This window comes from Hippopotamus amphibius, chromosome 11 (genome assembly GCF_030028045.1).
Source record: "Hippopotamus amphibius kiboko isolate mHipAmp2 chromosome 11, mHipAmp2.hap2, whole genome shotgun sequence".
NCBI classification, from domain to species: Eukaryota; Metazoa; Chordata; class Mammalia; order Artiodactyla; family Hippopotamidae; genus Hippopotamus; species Hippopotamus amphibius.
The window spans coordinates 34,534,966-34,552,785 of NC_080196.1; the positions used below are offsets into that span (position 1 = coordinate 34,534,966).

The following is a 17,820-nucleotide window of genomic DNA, read 5'->3' on the forward strand; positions in this document are numbered from 1 at the left end:
TGGAGCAACGAAGCCCGTGAGCCACAACTACTGAGCCTGTGCTCTAGAGCCTGCGAGCCAGCGCCACAACTACTGAAGCCCATGCACCTAGAGCCCATGCTCCGCAACAAGAAAAGCCACTGCAATGAGAAACCCGCACACTGCAACAAAGAGTAGCCCCCGCTCACCGCAACTAGAGAAAGCCCGTGTGCAGCAATGAAGACCCAAGACAGCCAAAAATAAAATAAAATAAATGAATAAATAATAAAAATAAATCTTAAAAAAAGAAAGAAACACTAAGAGGTCCACGTGGGAAGTTATTTAACAAGTTACTGGCCAGCTGCGTGTTTCTTCTAGCACACAGACTCACTTTCAGGATCCATAAGGGAGAAGCCACCCACCACGTAGGTGGATCACGGAGACACGAGGAGAAGCATGTAGCCAATAACCAGCATCATTGGTGATCAAGAAAATACTAATCAAGGCCTGATGAGGTATCACCTACCACACACCTGGTACAAAAGGTCAAAAGTCGGCCTTCAACTTATCTCCAATGGTTCAAAAGAAATGAATAAAAAGAATAATACACAGATATAGAATAATAAAGCAAATGGGGCAAAATGTAAACAACTGAATCTGGATACAGGGTTTGTAGGAGTTCCTTGAACCATTCTTACAGTCTTTTAAGTTTGAAATATCAAAATGAAACTTACACACATACACACACACAGAGGCCAATAAACACATTAAAAAATAACAATGACTAAGTAAAAACAATAACTAACTAACTGTGTGTGGACCAATGAGAGTATGTCACAGATTAACCAAGATTACAGTTTATCTGATTCTATGTCCCTGAAGTCCCACTTTGTTCAAGGAACAAAGGTGAATGTGAGTGGTAGAGGGGCTGCTCCCACATTACCCAGGGCAAGAAGGAGACCACCCAATCAGAGAGAAGCGGTTGGGAACACTTGTTGAGCACCTACTGCATGCTGGGCTGCTCCCCTGCCTGCTCTCTGTTGAGGTGGGCTTCTCCTCAGCTTTGCCCACAGCCCCAGTCGAATGCCAAGCCTGGCTCTTTCCTCAACCGCCTCTCCTGGGTCACCACACTGGGGATGGGGGCACGGGAAGGGCTGTCCGCCATCAGTGAGCAGATGCTGGCTGTGGACTGGCCCCATGGCAGCCCTGAAGTTGGCTCCGAGCAACTTCACCGGCCTGGCTTCCAAGGTCGAGGAAAGGCCAGAAGAGGGGCCGAGACCAAACACCGGGAGAGGGGTCACTCCAAAGACAGATCTTCTCAGTCTGTGTGGTCCAGCCAAAGTGATCCCTGCAGGCCCCAATGCCTCCACTGAAGGTTTGCTATCTGTGGTCACAACCTATTAGTATGTCATAAAACCCATTTAGTGAATCTTAACCAGCATTAAAAAAAAAGAAGAAGAAAGAAAGAAAATATCAGAGTGAATCACACTTGGTAGAGTAAGTATCATTTACGGAACGTTTTAAATTTTTTTAAATATACACGTCTATGTTACATTGTCATGTAAAATGTGCTTTTTTTTTTTTTTTTTTTTTTGCTACTGTGGGTCTCAGTCAAAAGAGTTTAAAAACAATGGTCTATACTTATGCTGTCCAAAATAGTTACCCATGGTCGCATGTGGCTATTTAAGTTAATTACAACTTTATAAAATTAACAATTCAGTTCCTGGGACTTCCCCAGTAGTGCAATGGTTAAGACTCCTTGCTCCCAATGCAGGGGGCCCAGGTTCGATCCCTGGTCAGGGAACTAGATCCCACATGCATGCTGCAACTTAAAACTTGCATGCCACAACTAAGGAGCCCATGTGCCGCAACAAAGACCCGGTGTAAACCGATAAGTAAATAAAATAAATACTTTCTAAAAATTCAGTTTCTCAGTCTCTCTCGCCACATTCTAAGCGCTCAGTAGCTACATGGTGCTCGTGACCACCACACTGGACAGCACACGTAGGGAACGTTTCCACCACCGCAGTAAGTTCTATTAGCGCTGACCTGAACCAGCACCCGTCTGGACCTGCTACATACCCAATATACTGACTGACACTGCATATGCAGAAGGGCTGAACATGGGCCACTACCAAGAGCTGGGGGGAATCTCATTTTCTTGGTGCATTTTCTTTATCCAAAGTGAAGCCACAGGGACTTTCCTGGTGGTCCCGTGGTTAAGACTCCGCTCTCCCAATACAGGGGGTCCGGGTTCAATACCTGGTCAGGGAACTAGATCCCACATGCACGCCGCAACTGAGTCCCCATGCCACAACTAAGAAGAAGTCTGCACGCCACAACTAAAAAGACCAGCATGCCGCAACAAAGATCCCACATGCCACAACTAAGACCCAGCACTGCCAAAATAAATTAATTAATAAATTAAATTTTTTTTAAGTGAAGCCACAAAATCTCCAGAGAGCTCCCAACTGACTGTGAGCCAGTGAGAAGAGGCCAGGTGAACAGGTCCAGCAGGATCACTGAGCCCTCACTGGGTGCAGAGCCCGGCACTGGATCTCCAAGAAAAATAGAGACCACGCTCCCAAACGATCTCAGGCTCCCAGGCTGCCATCCTCAGGAAGCCCCAAGTGCCACGGATAGTAAAAAGGCATCATAAACTGACAGACTCTACTTCAGGCTCCAAAACCCCAGGGCATTACCCAGCCTTGCCCGGTTGTCTGTAAGGGGTAAAGGTTTTTGTAACAAGTCCTCATCAGACTTGCCTTTCCCCTCAACCTGCCCTCTCTGCTCTGGCTCACAAGCTAAACAATCTGCTGCTAGTCATGGGAACAGAAGAGAGGACTTGGCGCGGTGACTAACTTACTATCTTTCCAGAGAGGCAGTGCTTCTGGAAATACTGGCTAAGCGAGGTCAGTAAAAGGGAATTCTGTTAACCCAAGCCAATTAAGTGCTTCCTTACTGCTGGGCAAGCCGCCATCAGATGGCCATGGGATTAATTTTCAAATGCTGTTATAAAAACCTGCACTTTGGTAAAGACCAGATCCACCCCTCCTTTCCAACTTTAACACCCTGGGGGCTCGCCCGAGTACTGGCTAAGCTGCCACGACACTTCTGCACTCCTCCCAAACAGGCTGCTGCTTCCCGCCCGCATCTGACTGCCTAAAGCAAAGTGCTGCTGTCCAGCAGGTGCGCCAAGCCGCCCTGCTCCTTCCTTCCTGGTCCTGTCATTAGCTTGCAGGTGATCCATGGAGGAATCACAGGCTACAGTGCTCAAACTCCAAAACCTCCACCACCTTATCAACTACTCTAACAAGCATCACCTACAATTATGCCAACACCCAGGGCCCGCGTCTTTGATTTCTATCGCGATCCACTGCTATCCTGGAATCCTCCTGGGACTCCCCCTAGCCCACCCACACCAAGCACGGCACCCTCGTTCCAGCTCTAGCTGGCCAGGAAGTAGCCTACCACTCTACCTCCCCTCAAAAACCGAACACTTTCTCATTCCATTCCCCCAGGACCCTAGGAATATAAAGTGGCATAGCAGCTCACTAAATTATTAGCACAAGAAAGCATCTACAAGTTTTAATACATCTTTCCTAAGAATTTGCATTGTCATGGAATCCCCAAAAGAAGTGTTTTTCAAACTACCAATTGAGACCCACAGGAGTCTCAAAACCAAGTGGCTTAAAAAAAAAAGAATAGGATAAAAAATATTAAGTGCATCAAATATAGTGTTGTGAAAGATTACTTTCAGGGGTGTGTGTGTGTGTGTGTGTATGTGTATACACGTGCACGTGCATGCGTGCTGGGCCATGACGTAAAACGCATTTCTTACAGGGGACTCTAACCAAAACCATTATGAAGCCAAGATCCTACTCCAGGGCTCCTGGAACCTTAATGAGCTTAAGAATCAGCTGGAGAGCTTGTCTGAAAAATGCAGCTCCTCAGACCCCACTCTCAGAGATTCCGCCCCAAGTCTGAAGCACGGTCTAGAAATCTACCGTTTTTTTTTTTTAAAGCAATGCCTTTCCCCCATCACTCAGTGCAGAGTATTGTCCTTGAAGAGTGTGGAACCCAACTTATTGAAGTTTCCTCATTGAGTTCAAGATGCTCGGGCAAAACGGTGTGGGAGAGCTCTTCCGCAAAGGTGGTGATGACTCAGCCAGAGTCCCTCAGGTCACGTGACGGAGATAACTGACTTCCTGTTACCTGCCTATGCCCCTTCCCCGCCAGAGCGACGTACCTAGACTCTTCTTCCCACCATTCACCTACTTCTTGTCCTTGAGACTTGAACTTGAATGGCTTTCTCTACCAGGAGACCTTCTTTGTTAACCACACTGTCTGTCTAGGATGTAGACGTCTTCAACTTTTTTTTTTTTATTTTATTTATTTGGCTGCGTTGGGTCTTCGTTGTGGCACGTGGGATTTTCATTGCGACATGCGGGATCTTTCATTGCAGTGTGCAGGCTTCTCTCTAGTTGTGGTACGTGGGCTCAGTAGTTGTGACGCGTGGGCTTAGTTGCCCCATGGCATGTGGGATCTTAGCTCCCCGATCAGGGATTGCACCCACGTCCCCTGCACTCGAAGGCAGATTCTTTACCCCCGGACCACCAGCGAAGTCCCTCAACATCTCCTATTTTACGTCACTCACTTGCTTTCTATGTCTTACCTGACGTCTGTAAGGCACATGCTGTACTCACTTATCCAAGCTCTCCCACTAGAACCTAAGTGCCCCAAGATGTACGTCGGTCTCAATTTTGCACCCCCAAGGGCCCTGAGGACCATGACTGGCACCAAGGAAGATTCACTGGCTCCAAGCACGTCCTGATTTGTGAGCTCTGGGGTCCTGACATCCCACCCAGCTGGAGAAGCACGTCCTGTCCTGAGGCTTCCCGCCTACAGCCACAACAGTGCTGTGGCTTCTCAGAGATGGAGGCAGGGCCACCACGTCAGGAGGCCAGCTTTGGGTGACCTGGGGCCAAGTCACTTGCCTTAGCAAATTCACCTGTAATGGCAAGAGGTCAGCCTGAAGAACACACAGCTGCTCCCTCAGAGAGGTCAAGGGCAGCCGGGTCCCACCCACTCCGCTGACTGATCAACCAGCCACATCTTTCTGCCCTGCCCCCGCACTCCGGGACCCGGGAAGGGAGGCCCAGCAGTCTGCCTCCCTGCCCTGAGCTCTGATTGGTTATGCGGTGTCACCTTGGACACAAGAGTGCCTGCGCACATGGAAGGAGGCAGATCCATTTCAGAGGGGAGGGGAGGAGTCCACGGGCAGAGAGCGCGGGCACAGACGGCAGTCTCCAAGGTGGGCCGCAGGCAAGCTTTCCCTTCTTCACCGTTTCGGCCCATGTCTGTGCCACCACGGGGCCCTGGCCAGGGCTCTGTGCCAGGAACCACCCTTTGCCCAGAGGCCGGAGAAGAACCGGAAGGAAAGGCTGGGCAGCCCACAGCCCAGGTGAGAGCGAAAGCGTGAAACCACAGACAGTGAAACACGGGCATCCCGTTCATATGCGGAAGATGAAGTAACACGCTCGGGGTCACGCCTAGCCCTGCAGGCCCCTAGACGCCCGGGCTGCCTGCGGCTCCTCCCGCGGCCAAGGCGAAGGGCGGCTCTTCTCCTCGAAGGCAACTCAGCCACACAGAGCCGCTCGCAGGCTCCATGACGGAGACAAGTCACTTAAGCGCTCTAAACCTCGGGGTCTTCACCCACCACCCGGATAGTGACATATATCGCAGAGGTATCACTGAGGTAACACACGTGGAGTACTTACCACAGGGCCTGGCCCGCAGGCTGCATTCAGTCAGTGCACCTCTGCTAGGTGACTGCCTGGGTCCTGGCCCACCTTGGGGGCCTCGATACCCGTCCTTACCTTCTGCTTTGTGCTGAGAGGCTGCGACTTCAACTTTTCATCCTTGCTCTTGGAAATCCTCAGGAACTGTTTGAGGTCTCCCTGAGGAAAAGCCAAGCGTCTCTGTCAGGTCAGAGTCCAGCCAGTATCTCTAAAACACCCGACCCAGCAAGTGCCTGCCCCGGGGGGTGGAGGTGGGGGTGGGGAGCCCTGACTTGAATGCCCAACCCCCAGCCCAGACTCCCTCCCCTGGGGAAAGTCCAGTGGGAATTAAAAATTATAGAAAGTGCCTCCTAGAAGCTCTTGGTCAGAAAGGGAGGAGGACGGTCATTGTGACCCTCAGGGAAGGCCCCAGACGCGCAGCTGAGGAAGCCCCTGCCCTGAGGGAGCCAAGAGGAAAACACAGCCCCTGATTCTGTGTCTTCACAGGGTCTTCAAGGGCCTCAGACAAGAAAGCTCTGGTCCCCAGACATAACCAAGACGGGACACCAGTGGCAGAAACATGCACAAAGCACTCATAAGCCCTCACGAACGGAAGGATGAGGGTCACTCCATCCCCTTTCTGCCCCTGAGCTGGGGAGTTTGACAGCAGCAGCTTGAGAACCAAGCGGATTAGGCCTGGGTGGGTGTGAGGGGCAGAGCTGGGCACGACAAGCAGGCTGGAAAGAGAAGGCTGGTGGGTGGGCTAACACTGTCCCTCAAAAGGTACGGGCTGCAGGGAAAGAAGGAAAGCCAGGTTCTAACATGTTTATTCTCAAGGGCTGAAAAAAGCCCTGGGGAGAAAGGGAAAAAAAAAGACAAACCAAAGAAAACCAGAGTCAGGGAAGAGGACCTGGAAGGCATCCATGCAGCGGGCAGAGGGAGAAGCTGGAAGGACCTGGGACCAACCATCTCAAGGTGGCAAAAGCAGGATCCCATGGTGCCCCCCCGCCCCCCGGGTCCCGGCTCTGCCCTGCCCGAGACTCGCAGGGCCCCTGCCAGCAGCGTACCAGGTCCACGTACTCCAGCACCATGTAGTGGGGCTCGGCCTCCCGGCACAGCCCCAGCAGCCGCACCACGTTGGCGTGGTTCAGCTTCCCAAACATCTCGAACTCCCTCCGGAAGTCCAGCTGCTGCTGCTCGTCCCGGCTCTGCAGGCTCTTCACAAGCACCAGGGTCTCTGGCACCCCCTCCTCCAAGCCCTGCGCCTTGGCCAGGAACACCTCCCCAAACTCGCTTTTCCCTGTGGGCACAGGGCTGAGTCGGCCAGCAGCCCTCCCCGGAGCAGAGGAAGCCCCTGACGCGGGGAGTCTCTCTGCTCCCACCCACCTGGACCGGGCAGTGGCCCTGGCTCGCTGTGCGACCCTGAGCGAACCATTTCCCCTTCTGCCCTGGGCTTTGCAGCCTCTAACAGTGAAAGAAAGGGGTCAGATTAATAGCATTTTCTAGAGGGTGGTCTGCATGCGAATGTTAGGTGGTTCTCCATAAACAGGTCTTATTTTAACTTAGGCTCAGAAAACATTTAACTAGCACAGATCCGTAACGTCTCACAGTTTTTCCTAGAACAAAGCTGACTTTAGATTTTTTAAAAAGGTGAGGCAGAGTCAATCTAAAGAAAACATCAGGTGAACAATACACGGGAAGGACAAAGTCTGTGGAGGTGGGGTGTGGATGACAGGTCGGGGACACACTGGACCGGCCCTCCCCGAGGCACCCTCCATTTCTGAGGTTCTGGGCCTCAGGGACTCCAGAGCCACTAGCCCCAGCACAGCCTCAAGACAGAACTGGAGCCTGTAGTGAAGCAGGGAGCGATGGTGGCCAAGGCAACACACCCAGTGTGGTGATGGGCTGCAGGCTGGCCCGCGGGAAGTGCATCTTGTCACTCGTGCTGTGGCGTTTGTTGGTGGCCGCAGAGCCGGAGCCCAGGCTGGTCAAGGCCACTTCCTCTTGGATCTCTGCGGAGGGCTGTCCGTTCTGCAGAGGCCCGCCTGGGAAGAAGGGGCAGGGAGGGTGTTAGGATGAGACCTGACACTCTGGCCACCACAGGGACTGCAGTTCTTTCCCACAGTCTCCCACTTCCACCAAAGGGGTCCAATTCTGGTGTCCCACACGAAATCCACACCCAATCCAACCGATGAACTGACGGGGCTGGGGGGGAGGGAGACGGCATCCCTTAGGATAGAACCACGTATTGACACAGCCGATCACAACCTTTGAAATGGAACAAACCGCACAAGTCTCATCTGAGTCACTGGTCCCTGGATAGCATGGTGACATGAGGGGTTTTGCTCTCATAGTGTCTCCCATGTGCAAAGCTCTAAACAGGCACAAAGGGAAAATCACAACAAGGGAAGCCCAGGCCCTGCTCCGGAATTCCTAAACTGAAAAAGGAGACCCAGCAATGTCCCCGGGGGGCTCCCAGTGGGAGAAGAGGGAGGGTAGGAGGAGGGAAACCGGCAAACAGAGCGCCCCTGGGGAAACTCAAAGACTAGTGAGGGGAGACAAGATGTGCAAAGAAACATGAACACATAAACTTAAATTACATCTGTGGTTTAGAACTGCAGGGAGAAGGCAGGAAACACAGGAGGGTGGCCCAAGAGGCTCCCACGAGGAAGACTTGAGCCAGGCTGGTCAAAAGCCAAGGTTCAGAAGCCTGACCCACTCCAGGCTTCCTGCTGGGACTGGGGGTGGGGGGACCGTGCCGCTCTGCTCTGGCTCCAGCTGTTCCCTCCAGTGCGCGGCGCTGTCCTCCGTGGCCACGGGAGGGCGCTCAGCACCTGCGCACGGCGCCGCCTCCCTCCTCCAGGGCCCCTCACCGTTGAGGCACTCCATCTCTGGCTCCTCGCCCTCCGGCTGCTTCTGAAGCCGCTTGGCTTTGCAGCGCTTCTTGCAGTAGAACATGAGGCCCAGCACGGCGATGATGTAGGCCACAGCGGCGCCCACTGACAGCCCAATGGTCTGGATCATCTTGTAGGGGGGAGGGCTGCCCGGGCCCTCTGACTCCTCCGGCACCGGCTTGTCTAAGAGACACACAGAGAGGTGAGGGCAGCGGCCACTGAGACAAACCCAGCCCTACTTCTCTACCTGGTCACACACATACAACAACCTCTCAGACACGCGATGGCCTGACCAAGCCGGAGCGACCCAGGGAGGGTCACCACCGTCGCTGGCTTCCAGCAAGGGCCAGGTCCTGGGGGCCCCACCAAGGCCAGAGGGAGCTCTGCGGGAGTGGAGGCCAGGGATTTCCAAGCTGGCGCTGCATCCGGACACGAGGCCGGGAACACGCTTAAGAAGCACATTGTCGGTCCCACCACAAACCCACACAGCTTGTTAACAAGCTTCCTTGCTGATGTGAAACCGTGAGTCAGACTCTGGAGAGATGCATCTGGGAATTTCTGGTTTAGAATCCCAGCCATCGCCCAGCACAGAGCAGGTTCTCCAAGAAACGTATCTGCAGAAGGGACCCTCTAGTCCAGGGGCTTTCAGTGGCCTTGGGTCCCATGGAGAAAGAGGAGCCAGGAGGGAGAGAGGCCAAGGGGGAAGCCACGCAGGGTCCCCCAGCTCTCACACACCCCCAGGGGCTTCAACCAAGGAGCCACCCCTTCACCTCACCTGTTTAAAGTTCCACAGAAAACTCTGTCTAGAAAACCAGTTCTGTTGCTTAACCAAAAAAGTTTGAAACCTCTTATTTAGACCACTCCCATCTTACAGACAGAGAAAAAAGCCCGTGGAGAGGCAATAACACCTGCAAGGGCACAGAGCTGGTTAGCAGGAGAGGCCAGACCCAAACCCCGAGTCCCTGCCCCTAGTCAGGGTCCTTCGCCTGACACAGCATCCTCTCTGGGCCTCCAGGGAAAAGGGACCTCGCGCTGCTGCATCCCGGCCTGATCCCCTCCCTGCCCACCCAGACACATGTGGGGAGACCTGGGAGGAAGCACTTTAGGACAAGAGCACCCCCCCCCCCCCCCCCTGCAACAGGCACACACCCTCCAGATGCAGAATGCTTAAATGACAGCCCAGGTCCAGGCCAGGAACCTGAGATGGACTGTGGGGTGGCCTGGTGGAGGGGACACAGCTGAATCCCCGCCCCCACCACAAAAATGGTTTCAGCACCTTCTGTGTACAGGGACCTGTGCGTGTAAGGACGGGAAAGAAGTCAGGCCCCCCCCCCACTTCCTGTGCAGGACGCCCCTCTGGGCCCCATACCCACGACGTAGAGGGGGGCCTCCGTGTGCCTGATGTTGCAGCTGTTGCCCGCGATGCAGGTATAGCGGCCCGAGTCCTCGGGGGCCACATCGTGGATCACCAGGGAGCCGTTCTGGAAGATGTGCATCCTGCCAGGGGAGAAGCCGCAGCGTTGCCCACCTGGCCAGCTCCTGCGAGACTGGGCTGCAGGAGAGCTGGGCTGGGTGTGGGAAGGAGATGGCCTACCTGGGGCCCAGCTTAGTGGGGTCCAGGATGCGGTCTTTGCCTTTCCACTGAATGAGTGGCTTGGGGTCCCCCTGGGCCTCGCACCGCAGCAGGGCCGTGTGGCCCTGGTACACGGTCGTGCGCTCCGGCTCCACCTTGAAGGTGATGAACACTGGACAGGAAGAGCCCGGCAAGGGGCAGGGAGCAGTGAGCAATGGGGCCGGCAGGGTGCAAGCAGCTGCCCCGCAGGGCCCGCCGGCCCCAGCCCCAGCACCCTGCACGGTCGCACCTGCCACGGTGAGCTGGACGTGAGCACGGATCTGGCCCTGCAGTCCGTTGGAGGCGATGCAAGTGTAGTTCCCAGCGTCATCACGGGTCACCCTGGAGAAGTGCAAGGTCCCGGCGTTGTCTGTCACCCACTCTGGGAGGCTGCTCCCATCTGCAGGGGCAACACAGGGGAATGATGGGATGGACCAGAGTCCCATGGGTGGCCGGCAATGCCCTCCGTCACTCACCTCTACTCAAAACTATGCCATCGCTCCTGGCTACCCACGGACAAGATCCAAACTCCTGACCCCGGTGTCGGGAGTCCCTGTTACTCACTCCTCTTCTAATTTTTCAGTCTCACCTCCTACTGCCCTGTATAACGCTCCACTTCCACCAGGCTGGGCTTCTGGTTGCACCTGGGACTGGCCTTGTCCTCACCCTCCGTGCCGGTCACTCCTCGCTCCTAGAACCCATTCCTGCTCTTTGCCACCGTCCCGCCCACTGTGAGTCCCACCCCCCGCCCCCACAGAAAGCTCCCCCAGACACCCGAGAGGAGAGAGCCCACTTGCTCCTCAGATTCTACAGCCCCACCCTCTCTCCCTGTTAATGGGAATGTAAAAGCCCACTCTCATCAAGGGTTGTAAAACTGTGCATACCCTTCCATACATAATGATTCCATTGCTGGGAATCTTTCCCAAAGGAAATACACCCAAATCCAGAAAAAACTTAGCCTTAAAGATGTTTATTGCAGCAATAAAAATACAAAAAGACAGAGCGCGAGAGAGAAAGAGACAGAGAAAGGCAAGGAGGCAGGAAGGAGGATTAACAACCTGAATGTCCAGCATTTAGGGAACATTTAAGTAAATCGCAGTGAATCCAATCACTGGAATTATTATTGCAATCATCAAAACCAACATTTACGTATAAAAACATGGGGAAATGCTTGATAATGTTACGTAAAAAAGATAAAATTACATATGGTTATCTGCATCTTCCATTTCTATAGTAAGTATGACTTACCCATGGAAGTATAAGTGAAAATTATATTTACAATAAAACTCCTATGTAAAAACAAAAAGATGTACATAGAAAAAAGGTACACACCCAGAGATGACTGACGGTGGGATTATGCGTTATTTTCTCCCAAAATTTTCTAAAAGATTACTTTCACGTTGGAAAGGATGACTACTTTGAAAAGGGGGAGGGAAGGACTTTACAGACCTGTCTGGGCCAATCCAATCCCTTGTTGCCTTGAGTCATCTTATATGGTGTCTAAGGCTGTAACCTGACCTCTTTTGTGTCTGGTTTTTTTCTTCAAACTGGCCTATAAAACGGCCCCTACATTTCTTGTCAGTCCCGCAGTTTCGGGCACTCCGCTGGTCCTCAGACAGGGACACATTTGACCAGTGGACTGCCTGCTGCCCCTCACCCCATGCCCACATGGTACCCACCTGCCCGGACCCACTTAATAGTGGGCTTCTCTCTGCCTGTGGCTGAGCAGGGCACCGTGGCCTCCTTGTCAAACTCCATGCACTGCTGTGGCCGGGGCGGTGGTGTGAACTTGAGCTTTTCTGTTTCAGTCATGGGAAAGGGGAGGAATTGAGGCGGCAGGCCCGAGGATCCTGGACCCTGCTGCTCCCTCCCTGGTCCTCTCCTGCACGCCAGGCCAGGCACCAACTCACCCAGCACCTGGACGCGGGCCTGGGCCTCGATGCTGCCGGCGGGGGTGCTGCTCACGCAGCGGTACCACGTCCCGTCGTAAACCTCCACGCTGTTGATGCGCAAGGTCCCGTTCTTGAAGACCTCGAACCGCGAGTCCTGCAGCCCACGAGACGTGGGGGAGATCACGCTATGGAGGTGAGCACAGAGGACTCCGCGTCCCCCCACCCCCTCCCCCCAGCAGCAATGCCCGTTCCCACCTCCGAGATGAGCAGCTGGCTTCTGTACCAGACGACTGTGGGTTTGGGTGTGGCCTGGGTCAGGCAATGCAAATAGCCTGGCTTGCCCTCCTCCAGCTGGCTGTCTTGGGGCTTCTCCAGCCACATGGGCACAGCTTAAAGGGACAGGGAGGAAACAGAAGGTTATCAACATGTCTGCAAAACCAACAGATTCAATCCCAAGAAATTCTAATACCCTCCCCCGTGGGCCCTGAGTTTAGAAACTGCTGTCTGCTCCGATGATTCACTGCAGCTGTTACCTCTTAGTGCAGGCCCACGTGCCGGCACCTTTTGAAGATTATCCTGGTTCATGATCACAATATACCCTCAAGGTATGTATTTCTATACCCATTTTATAGATAAGATGACAGAGGTTCAAAGAAGTAATGGTGATTTACTAATCCACGATAGAGAGAGGACTGAAAACTCCAGTCTGCATGACTCCAAAATCCTTGCTTTCCTCCACCACACCGCTCCAAGGCTCGCTCCTCGCATCTCTGTTCTGCCTTAGCCATGCTCAGCCCCTGAAAGATCTCATCCAGTCCACAGCCTTCAATACTATCCAAGTGGATGAGTCCCAAACCTACAGCCTGGCTCCTAACCTTCCCCCATGAACTTCAGACCTGCAAATCCTACTGGCATCTCCAGCTGGATATCTAACAGGCACTTCAGGCTTTATATGTGCAGAAGAGAATGCCTGATTTCTCCCAAACCTGCTCGTCACCGTTTTCTATCTCAATAAATAGCACCACTACCCAGCCAACTGTATAAGCCAAAAACTTAGTTGATTTCTCTCTCTACAGCTCCCCGCCCCATCACATTCATCCTGCGTAAACCCCATCTACCTCAGCTGTAAAATGTATCCTGAATTTCACCACCTCTCACCTCCACCGCTACCACCTCTGTTCAAACCCCTTCAACATCTCCCCTAGATGATTACAGTCATCTATTAACTGGCCTCCTGTTGAGATTCTTGCCCCTAACAGTCTAGTCTTCTCAGAATGGCCAGTCATCTTTTGAAAATGTCACTCTTAGACCCAATCCCTGCAAGGACTTCTCATGCTCTGATCTGGTGGGGCAGACTGCTTGTAAAGATGGCTGTAAAGTCCCCCCATCCCTTGCTTCTCTTTGTAATGTGACGTTGCCACTTTCCCATCAAGAGGCAGGGTCTACTTCTCTACTGCCTGGAATCTGGGTGGCCCGTGACTTGCCCTGTCCAACAGAATATAGCGGAAGTGACACTGTGCAATGTCTAAGCTAATGCCTTGACAAGCCTTGCAGCTTCCACTTTTGCACTCTTGGAACCCAGCCTCCACGTGAGAAGCCTGAGCTAGTCTGCTGGAGCGGCTGTGCGGAAGGCAACCGAGGCATCCTGGTCAATACCTCACTCAACTGCCAGACAGAGCGAGGTGCCTGAGTGAGGACATCAAGGAACAGCCAGCCACCAGCAGGTTGCAAACACACCAGTGAGCCCAGCTAACAGCACAGGGAGCTGAACCCTGCCCACAGAATCAATCATAAGCAAATCAATGGCTACTGTTTCAAGTTTTGGACTGGTTTGTTACACAGCAGTAGATAACTGACACACTTGTAATACAAGCCAAAGTCCTTACCATGTTCTCAGAAGGCTTCATGTGATCTAATCTTTACCTCTCAGATAACCTCAGCCACACTCACCATGACTTATTTAACTCAAGCCACACAGGCTACTGCTGTCCCTCCAACTTACAAGCCCATTTCTGTCTCAGGGCCTGTCCACATGACTCCCTCTTTAAGCATCAGCTCAAATACCACCTTCTAAAGAAGTCTTCTCTAAACTTCCCCTGGCCCTCAAGCCATCTCTCTGTCATTCACCCTATTTTATTTTCTTCATGGCTCACTTATTTATCTGTTCATTCAATTGTTTTTCTTGGTTACTTTGTTGCTCTTATTGGACCACGAGCTCCAGAATGGAAGGATTTTTGTCTCTTTGTTCATTGCTTCATTCCCGGTACTGGGAGCACTGAACAGCACAGATAAGGCACTCAATAAATCTGTTGATGGAATGCAGGGATGGAGCCCTCCCTCCGCCAGACTGTACCCCCTACACCTTTGTACCTGGTCCAGCCCTGCCTACATCACGCACTCTAACTCCACTCCACGGGCCTCCTTCTCAGGGCGCAGTGCAGGTACAGGGCACAGCTCAGTCAGTGGCTTTCAAATGATCGAAGCCAGCACTCGCACCTCCAGCATATGTATGCCTCACCGGGAGCACTTGTTAAACACTCTTTGTCTGGGCCCCACCCCCAGAGAGCCCGGGGGTTAGGAGATCTGGAGTGTGGTCCCAGATTCTGCATTTTTAAAAAAAATATTTATGTATTTATGTACTTATTTATTTTATTTTTGGTTGCGTCAGGTCTTAGTTGCAGCATGCAGGCTCTCTAGGTGCAGCTCACATGTTCAGTAGTTGCAGCACATGGGCTTAGATGCCTCGTGGCATGTGGGATCTTAGTTCCCTGACCAGGGATCAAATCCGTGTCTCCTGCATTAGAAGGCAAATTCTTAACCACCAGACCACCAGGGAAGTCCCCAGATTCTGCATTTTTAAAAGTACTCCCAAGGAAACGGGTGCTCCACAGACCCTGACTGGCGAAAGGCTGACCGGCTACTTGCATTTGTCTGCATGTTGCTGAGTGCACATTACCTGGGTGTTCCAGCTTCCCACCGGAACCAGGTACCTGAGCACGAAAGGGCGTGTCTCCAAGCTTTCAGTATCTTAATGGGAATAATATCATCGCAAATTACAAATGTACAAAGCCCTTTTCATGTCTGAAATCTTTTTGAGTTTTTGAAATTTACCTACTTGGAAAAATGTCAAGGTAAATGGGAGAAGCAGGTCGCAAAATGATGTGTGTGTTTGTGTATGAATTTGGGTATCCTTTTCAATTATCACAAAGGTTTAGCACAGGCATGGTGTAAGTAAGTAAATCCCTGTGCCTGTAGTAAGGGTATACAGGTCTTTATCATTTATTTCACCAGTTATATGTTCAGTGTAGAAATCTGGAAAGTATAACAACAAATAAAACAATTACTACCTATAACTTTGTCCACATCAGCTTCCCAAAAAAGAAAAGATCTTTTTTATCTACTTCACTGATCTTTCTGGCAACCTCGTAGGGAAGGTAGTGAGTTATCAGCCCTATTGTACGGATGAGGAAACTGAGCCCTAGCAAGGCGGGTGACTTTCTACCACAATCACTCCGTGCACTGAGGACAGAGTAGGACCTGGGTCTCTAGACTCCCACTCCCTCGCACTGTCCTCTGCAGCCAGAGGACCACTCTTCTATGACGGCCGTCACCCCAACCTCTGTGCCTGGCTTGCCACTGTCTACTCCAATATCACCTCCCAGGAGCTGACTAGTTCTCAAGCTGGAAGGGCTCAGAGCTTAGGGTGGGGGTGGGGGTGGGGATGCCTCAGGTGAGCACCAGGGAAGCCTCTATCACACACAGAGCCCAAGATCTCCCGGGACCTGGGCTCCCCTCCTCGCCTTGCTCTTCAGGGCAAAGGTGCTCACTGGCCACAGTGACGTTGACATCCTGTCTCCGCTGACCGGCCAGGTTGGCCGCATGGCAGGTGTAGACCCCAGCGTCGCTCTCAGCAGTGCTGGCAAACACCAGCTCGTGGCCCTGCTGGTAGACTCTGCCGTGGGCAGGCAGCCGGGCTCCCGCGTGCTCCCACCACACACTGGGCTCCGGCAGGCCCTGGGGGGGCGGGCAGGCCACACGCTCCTCACTGCCAGCCGTGAACACCCGCGGCTCAAATGGCGGCATGTCTTCAATCTCTGCAGATAGGAGAGCAGACGGCCCAGTTACTGTGGGGCCCGGGGCATCTGACGTTCTTCCGCAGCAGGCTTTGCCCTTCCCAGCGCGAGCCCTCCCCGCGACCCTCAGCATCCCCTCTTCTGACCCTGGCATCCTCTTCCTCCCTCTGCTGTCCAAGCCGCTCTGAGTGGAAACAGGAGCCTAAACCTCTACGTGCCAACAACATTGAAGGCAGCCCCCCACCTCGGCACCCCAGACCCAGGGACCCACCTGCCAGATGGAGCGTGGCCTCCAGGACGACAGGAGGGCCCCTCTGGCCCTGGCCTACGCAGCGGTAGACCCCTGCACTGCGTGGCCGGACCTGGGCCAGCAGCAGGGACCCGTTGGCAAACACGGTGGCTCTGCGGAGGTGTGGGGGGCTGCGGAGAGGGGAGGGGCGCTGTTTGGAAGGAGTGGCTCACGGGCCTCCTTCTGGACAGGAACCACTGGAACCCCATCTTGCACAGGTCAGATATGCAGGAAAGAATCAACCGGGAACGGGGCAGAGGGAAGGAAATCGACACGCCACGCTGGTGTGTGTGTGTGTGCGTGTGCGTGCATGCACCTGTTCACGTGTGTGTGGGGGGGTGTATTTCAAAGACAAGAGACGCAGCTTTGGAGCAGCCAGGAGAGCAGCAGTGCAAGTGGGAGGCAGCAAGTAGTCTGTGCACCTGTGGGGACAGAGGGGCCACCTTCCCGCGGAGTCGAGATAAGCCTGCTGGTAAAGCAGCCGCTCCAGCATCAGAAGCCCCCCGGACGCACCAGATGGACTGACTACTGATGATGTCCTCAGGGCTGCAGCCAGGCGGGATCCCAGCCCCCAGCCTAGGGAGCCACACCTCCAAGGACCATGGCCACACCTGGCACCACAAAGTTGCTCTCTGCTCTCATAGGGCCTGGATGAGGACAGAAGTCCCTATAGAGGGCCTGACACCTCCCAGAACCTTCTGGAAATGTTTGCTTCTTCCAAAAAATGTGCATGTGTATATGTGTGTAAGTAAGGTGTCCTTGCCACCTGGGACCTTCCTGTCCAGACTGTGATCACCCAGGTCCCCTGTGTCCCTCCATCCTTGAGTCTCCACCCCCCATCCCAGAAGACCCATGTGGGCAGCAGGGGAGGGAGAAAGGAGCAGAGCCACCAATGGCTCACACAGTGTGTCTGTGGGAGCTGCAAAAAGATGTCCTTCCTGGAGACGCTTTCCTTTGTTGGACTCATTTTGCAGCAGGAAGACATTCTACTGCCATCTGCTGGAACATTTAAGTAATACACATATAGGTCTATGATATCTGTGATAAGTTCTTTCCCTTTTAGAGAACCGTACACAACCTTTATCACCGTACTGGAAGGCTGCTGCCAGATGCCTTACCGGCTGCGGTTAGTGATGGGAGTCTCATCCTCAAAGACCCACTGCAGGCTCGGGGGCGGTTGGGCTGAGAACTGACAGTGGAACATGGCCTCCTCGTTCCTTGCCACCACTATGTCCTGGGGCGCCAGTACCACCCTGGCAAAGCTCTCATCTGGGGTGGGGGAGGCACAGACACATGAGCAGGCAAGGGGGGGAGGCCCCTCC

At 53.4% G+C, this 17,820-nt stretch overlaps 1 protein-coding gene across 2 annotated transcripts in view; it reads right to left on the bottom strand.

Moving 5' to 3' along the window:
- The window catches only part of PTK7 (protein tyrosine kinase 7 (inactive)), a 57,698-nt gene that overhangs the window by 3,107 nt on the left and 36,771 nt on the right, over window positions 1-17,820 (bottom strand). Inside the window, exons 5-17 of one of the 2 annotated variants that reach the window (XM_057698595.1) lie at window positions 17,617-17,767; window positions 16,481-16,629; window positions 15,937-16,230; window positions 12,392-12,525; window positions 12,155-12,290; window positions 11,924-12,043; window positions 10,495-10,644; window positions 10,227-10,377; window positions 10,002-10,129; window positions 8,612-8,815; window positions 7,628-7,783; window positions 6,806-7,038; window positions 5,838-5,918 (exon numbers count right to left, since the gene is read on the bottom strand). In XM_057698595.1, the coding sequence (XP_057554578.1) occupies window positions 5,838-5,918; window positions 6,806-7,038; window positions 7,628-7,783; window positions 8,612-8,815; window positions 10,002-10,129; window positions 10,227-10,377; window positions 10,495-10,644; window positions 11,924-12,043; window positions 12,155-12,290; window positions 12,392-12,525; window positions 15,937-16,230; window positions 16,481-16,629; window positions 17,617-17,767 (2,087 nt within the window). The remainder of the gene's footprint in view (window positions 1-5,837; window positions 5,919-6,805; window positions 7,039-7,627; window positions 7,784-8,611; window positions 8,816-10,001; window positions 10,130-10,226; window positions 10,378-10,494; window positions 10,645-11,923; window positions 12,044-12,154; window positions 12,291-12,391; window positions 12,526-15,936; window positions 16,231-16,480; window positions 16,630-17,616; window positions 17,768-17,820) is intronic. The other variant, XM_057698596.1, reaches the window with a different exon arrangement.